Genomic DNA, 6,000 nt, shown 5'->3' with positions numbered 1-6,000 from the left:
ATGAATTGTGAGTTGGGAACATCCACTGATACATTTCTTTATGGGCCCATATCCCACCTGTTCCCTGGTTCTCCATGAACAGTGTCACTTTGTGAGCACACCTGCCTGTGTGGCTGTGGTCTCCATCTATCACTCTTCTCTCCTCCCTCATCAACCTCTCTCCCATTGCCCCAGGCCTTGGTCCCCATCTAACTCTCTCTCTACAGAGTAGAAATCAGCAGCTCATGTTGGCTCGTGTTCAAGAGTCCAGGATAGAATAGGTAACAGTGTCCTGGGATTTTTATCATCCTGGTCAACAGTGCTAGAGCTGACTGATAAACAGATTCTTCACTTGATGATAACCCTGATAATTCTGGCTCGAAGGTGTTTGCTTTTCACACTGTACACAATTGGGTTCATCAGGGGTGGGATCAGAAGGGACATGTAGCCGAGGAGAATACTAAGCATGGGAGAAGAACCTTTCCCGAATCTGTGTATCACTGACAAACCAATCTCTGGTGTGTAGAAAATCAGGACTGCACAGAGGTGGGAGACGCAGGTGTTCAGGGCTCGGAGGCTCTCTGAGGGGGACACAATGCCCATAACAGTGTGGATGATCATCACATAAGAGAGGAAGATGAGCAACAAGTCCAACCCCATTGTGAAGATTTTACCAAAGAATCCATAGATGCTGTTGATTGTGATGTCCGAACAAGCCAACTTCATGACGTCTTGGTGCAGGCAATAGGAATGGGAGAGGACATTGGCTTGACAGTATTGGAACCGTTTTAGGAGAATGGGAAGGGGGAACACTATGGCCACCCCTTTTAGAAAAAACACCAGCCCCATCTTAGGTAATCTTGGCAGTGTTAAGATGGCAGCATATCTCAGCGGGTTACAGATGGCGATGAAGCGGTCAAAGGCCATCAACAGGAGCACGGAGGATTCAGTGCATTGAAGTGAATGAATGAAGAATAGCTGGGCCAAACACACATCAACGCCTATATCCCTAGATCTAAACAAAAATACACCCAGTATCGTCGGTATGGTGGCTAGTGATAGGCCAAGGTCTGTGACAGCCAACATGGAAAGGAAAATGTACATGGGCTCATGAAGGCTTGGGTCTGTTTTTATAAAGAATATAATGACTGCATTTCCTACTATCGAGACCACATACATGAAGCAGAAGAGGATAGAGATCCAGAGATAGAAGTCATCGTGCCCAGGTATGCCAGTGAGGAGAAACACTGGTGAGTTAGAGTTGGTGGCATTGACAGCTGGCATAATGTACAAGGAGTGTCAGAGGAGTTCTTGTCATTTCTTCCTGAAAGCAAAAAGAGCAGGAGACTAGATGATATTTAATTAGACGTTTTTCAGTTTTCAGCACATTTCCAGAGACTTCCAGTAGCTGAGGGAAAATAAGCAGACACATGCCTGGATTTATACCATGGATAGGGAGATGGGCTTTGCTAGACAGAATCAAACCTACAGTCCATCTAGCTTAGTATCCAGTGGCTAGTTCCTTATGCTTCAGAGGAAGGCGGAAGAAGCCCTGCAATAGGGAGGTATGAGGAAACCTGCTCCAAGGGACAGTTTTCCCCCAGTATCCATAGTTAGATATATGTGGTGATATGAATCAGGAAGACCCCTTCCATGTCTATTTTTTTAAATTGTTCACTACTGCAATTGGGTTTTCTGGCTACCCATCCATTTTCTGGCTACTTTTTGGAATCCTGCTAAGCTCTTGGCCCCATTGATACCTTGTGACTGGGAGTTGTGCAGCCTAAATGTTTTGTGTGATTTTACATTTGTGATGTTCCCATGGACATGTGGATACGGTCCATTGTATCATGACATGTAAATAAAAACATAGCAAGTGCATTGGGAAAATAGTGAGTGTTTTTCTCTGTCCTGCGCTAAATCTATTTATAAACTTGTTTCACTGCCTTATTATATACATTTTCTGCACTCCTAAGAATCCAAATGATGTGACTTTGCAGCACATGGGATAAGTTCTTAGGTCCAGGTTCTGACCTGATTAGCATTGATTTGAATGGTGTTACTCCATATTTCTGTCTGAGTTTGATGAGAATGGGAGTCTATTAACTTTCCTTTACCTACTGCTTCCAGTGAAACACTCTGACAATCAACATTCCCTCTAAAGGTATAGCTACACTGCACTGTACTTCGAAATAAGCTATGCAAAATGCGTATCTTATTTCAATTCTATTTCAAAATAACTTATTTTGTCATTTGGCGTTGTCTAAATAGTGCCAAATATCATGTAGACATAGCCAAAGAGAAGCTGAAGTGCTTTGCCTGGCCAGTGTTAACTGACTCCACAGAGTTAGATCATGCTACAAACTTCCCTTAATCCTCACGGGACCCACATCCTCTCCACATACAAGAGTCTGTAAATATTAGCAAGTCAGAAGATCATACAGTTTCTTCAATTGGATGGGAAAGAAGTTGGCACCAGAAATGGATGAAAGTAAAATCATTAGGTTTACACTGATAACCCATCTGAGCATGCAAGTTACTTCAACAATGCTTTTATAACAGGCATAAATTACAAGCAACCACTATTACGCTCCCCTTTCCTGTAACTCAGCTGTTCTCATTCTGAATGTAATCCAGCAATTCTCTTCTCTCAGGCCAATTGGAAAGGCTTGCACTGGTATTGCAGAGGCATTGTGCTCATGACCCTGGATGTAAATGCTACAAACACCTCATTGCCTGTTACCAGGAAACAATGCCATACAAGTCTGCACTGAAAAAACATTAATATCACAAACCCATTGTGATCACTATGTAGAGTACATCTGAAATTCTTTCTAAAGCCAAAGCCAGTGGGCAGTAAAATTACCCATGCTCATTCCTGCAAAGATTCCAACAACTTTGCTTCCGGCTCTCAATTTACGTCTTTGGCTTGTAACATTTGTATTAAAACGACACCTTTTTTGGTGTATCATTTATAAATCTGAACTTTAGGACACTCCTGTAAACCAATTCTTTCCCCTGAGATCTACTTTCAGAGATGATTTCCCAGGTTCAAGTAGGACATAAAATGTAATATCAGTCCTCTGGATTTTCTCAGAACCTGAAAATATCACAACCCTCATTCAAAAGCTTCAGCAGGGTAGCTGAGTTAGTCTGTAACAGGAAAAACTTTAAAAACAACAAATAGTCTAGTAGCACCTTATAGACTAACAAAACATGTAGATGTTATCATGAGCTTTCATGGGCACAGCCCACTTCTTCAGGTGCCGGGAGTATTAAAAGTCCAGATCCAAGAATAAATAAGGGAAGGGGGGAAGGAGGAAAAAAGGAGGGGAGGGAAAGGAAAGAGAAAGACATCTGCTATCCAAGATACACAAACCTGGAAATCCCGGATGACTCATCATCTCAAGCATTGGCACACTTACAACAGGATTATCTGGCTATATTGACTCTCTCCTCAGACCCTATGCTATAGCACTTCTAGCTATCTTCGAGTCACCACCGAATTCCTGAGGAAACTACAAAACATCAGTAAACTTCCTGAAAACACCAGCCTGGTCACCATGGACGTAGAAGCTCTTTACACCAACATTCCACACGAAAACACCATCCCTACTGACAGCACTGCACACCTGGTTTCACAGCTCTGCGACTTTGTTCTCACCCACAACTACTTCCAATTCTGAGACAATTTGTATCTTCAAGTTAGTGGCACAGCCATGGGCACCCGCAGGGACCCACATTATACCAACGTCTTTATGGCTGACCTTGAACAACGTTTCCTCAGCTCTCATTCCCTAACACTGCTACTCTACTTACACTACATTGATGACATCTTCATCCTATGGACCAAAGGGGAAAGACCCTTGAAGAATTTCACAGGGATTTCAACAACTTCCACCCCAGTATCAACCTCAGCCTGGATCAGTCCACATGAGAGATCCACTTCCTTGACACTACAGTAAAATTAAATGATGGACAAATTTCCACTACCCTATACTGGAAACCTACCAACCACTACACTTACCTTCATGCCTCTAGCTTCCATCGCAGACACATTTCTCAATCTATTGTACAAAGCCAAGCCCTAAGATACAATCAGATTTGCTCCAATCCCACAGACATAGAGAAACACCTACAGGATCTATATAGAACATTCTTAAAACTGAAATACCTATCCAGAGAAGTGAAAAAACAGATTGACAGAGCCAAAAGAGTACCCAGACATGAAATACTTCAAGACAGGCCCAAAAGAGAAAACAACAGAATTCCACTTGTCATCACCTACAGTCCACAACTTAAATCCCTCTAACGCATTATCAACAATCTACAACCTATCTTTGAAAATGACCCCTCACTCTCAGAGGCCTTGGGAAAAAGGCCTATTTTAACTTACAGACAACCCCCTAACCTCAAACAAATTCTTTCCCGTAACCACGCAACACAGCTACATCATAATCATCCAGGAATCAGCCCCAGTGCCAACTTTGCCCACACATCTACACCAGCGATTTCATCACTGGCCACAACCACATCAGCAAGCAAATCAGAGGCTCATTTAACTGCACATCTATCAACTGCCAGCAATGCCCCACTGCAATGTATATTGGTCAAACTAGACAGTCTCCATGGGAAAGAATTAATGGACACAAATCAGAAATCCAAAAAGGCAATACACAAAAACCTGTTGGAGAACACTTTAATCTTCCTGGATACTCATTAATGGATCTCCAGGTTACCATTTTGTTTCAGGCCAATTCAACAAGCCAAATACACAGAGAAGGGTTGGAACTTAACTTCATTCACAAGTTGAATTCTTATGCAAATAGTATGAGTAGGGACATCGGCTGACTGGCATACTAACTTCCACATCCTAATGACTTAACTAACCAAACAAACAATGGATGTACTAATAGTTCTTATGAGCCTCTTGTAATTATTTGAACCATCTAGTCACTGCCTCTCTTTTTTTTCTCCCCTCCTTTTTTCTCTTTTTTTCCCTCCTTCTCACTCCCCTCTTCCTTTATTTATTCTTGTATCTGGACTTCTAATACTCCTGTCATCTGAAGAGGTGGGTTGTGCACACGAAAGATTATGACACCATCTACATGTTTTGTTAGTCTTTAAGGTGCTATTAGATTACTCATTTTTGTTGTTTTTTTAAGTTTAACCCTCATTCAGTTGCTTGTCAGCAACCAGAAGTCTAGTAGCTCCTGCATTCCTGGGTTAGTAGCTGACTAGTTCTCTTCAGCGGCTGTTTTGTCCAGCTGTAACCAACATATGGAGTGGTACCAGGCAATGTAATAAGTATATAAAATATTCATTCTAAGAGCTCTATCTGCCTAGTAATCCCAGCACCTGTCAGGTTTAAATGAGTGGATTTCAAAGTCAAATAGATGAGTATTCATAGAAATGGAACTTAATTTCCCCTATAGAATCCTAGCACACTAGAACTGGAAGAGACCTCAAGAGGTCATCAAATCCAGTCTCCTGTCCTTATGGCAGGACCAAACACAATCTAGATCATCCCTGATAGATGTCTATCTAACCTACTCTTAAATATCTCCAGTGGTGGAGATTCCACAACCTCTCTGGGCAATTTATTCCAGTGTTTAACCACTCTGACAAGTAGGAAGTTTTTTCTAATGTCCAACCTAAACCTCCCTTACTACAGTTTAAACCCATTGCTTCTTGTTCTGTTATCAGAGGACAAGGAGAATTTTTTTTTCTCCCTCCTCTTTGTAATACCCTTTTAGGTACTTGAAAAATATTTACAGACCCTTTCATGTGGAAAGGTAAAAGAGAGTAGTCTGTTGTGCTCTCTCTCTCGCTCTTCTTTCTGAGCATCTATGACCTGTATTCATAAATTCCATAGTGTCAGAGATGGCACTGTGACAGATGTAGCTGAGTTGCCATGAGGAATGTGTGTGAAACTTGGTTCTTGGGATGTCTCGAGTTCCTAAAGTCACTTTCGAGTCAAGTCCCAAGTCGAGTCTCAAGGCTTAATTTAGAAAATGTCAA

At 41.9% G+C, this 6,000-nt stretch overlaps 1 protein-coding gene across 1 annotated transcript; it reads right to left on the bottom strand.

Moving 5' to 3' along the window:
• Nucleotides 1-327: 327 nt before the first annotated feature.
• LOC102444556 (olfactory receptor 51G2-like) lies at nt 328-1,284 on the bottom strand. Its single transcript, XM_006132559.3, has one exon. It carries the CDS (start codon nt 1,261-1,263, stop codon nt 328-330), a length of 936 nt encoding a protein of 311 aa, XP_006132621.2. The 5' UTR covers nt 1,264-1,284.
• Between the last annotated feature and the right edge of the window lie 4,716 nt (nt 1,285-6,000).

Source organism: Pelodiscus sinensis, chromosome 1 (genome assembly GCF_052426305.1).
Source record: "Pelodiscus sinensis isolate ZL-2025 chromosome 1, ASM5242630v1, whole genome shotgun sequence".
Lineage (NCBI taxonomy): Eukaryota > Metazoa > Chordata > Testudines > Trionychidae > Pelodiscus > Pelodiscus sinensis.
This window is presented reverse-complemented; position numbering and strand designations above follow the sequence as displayed.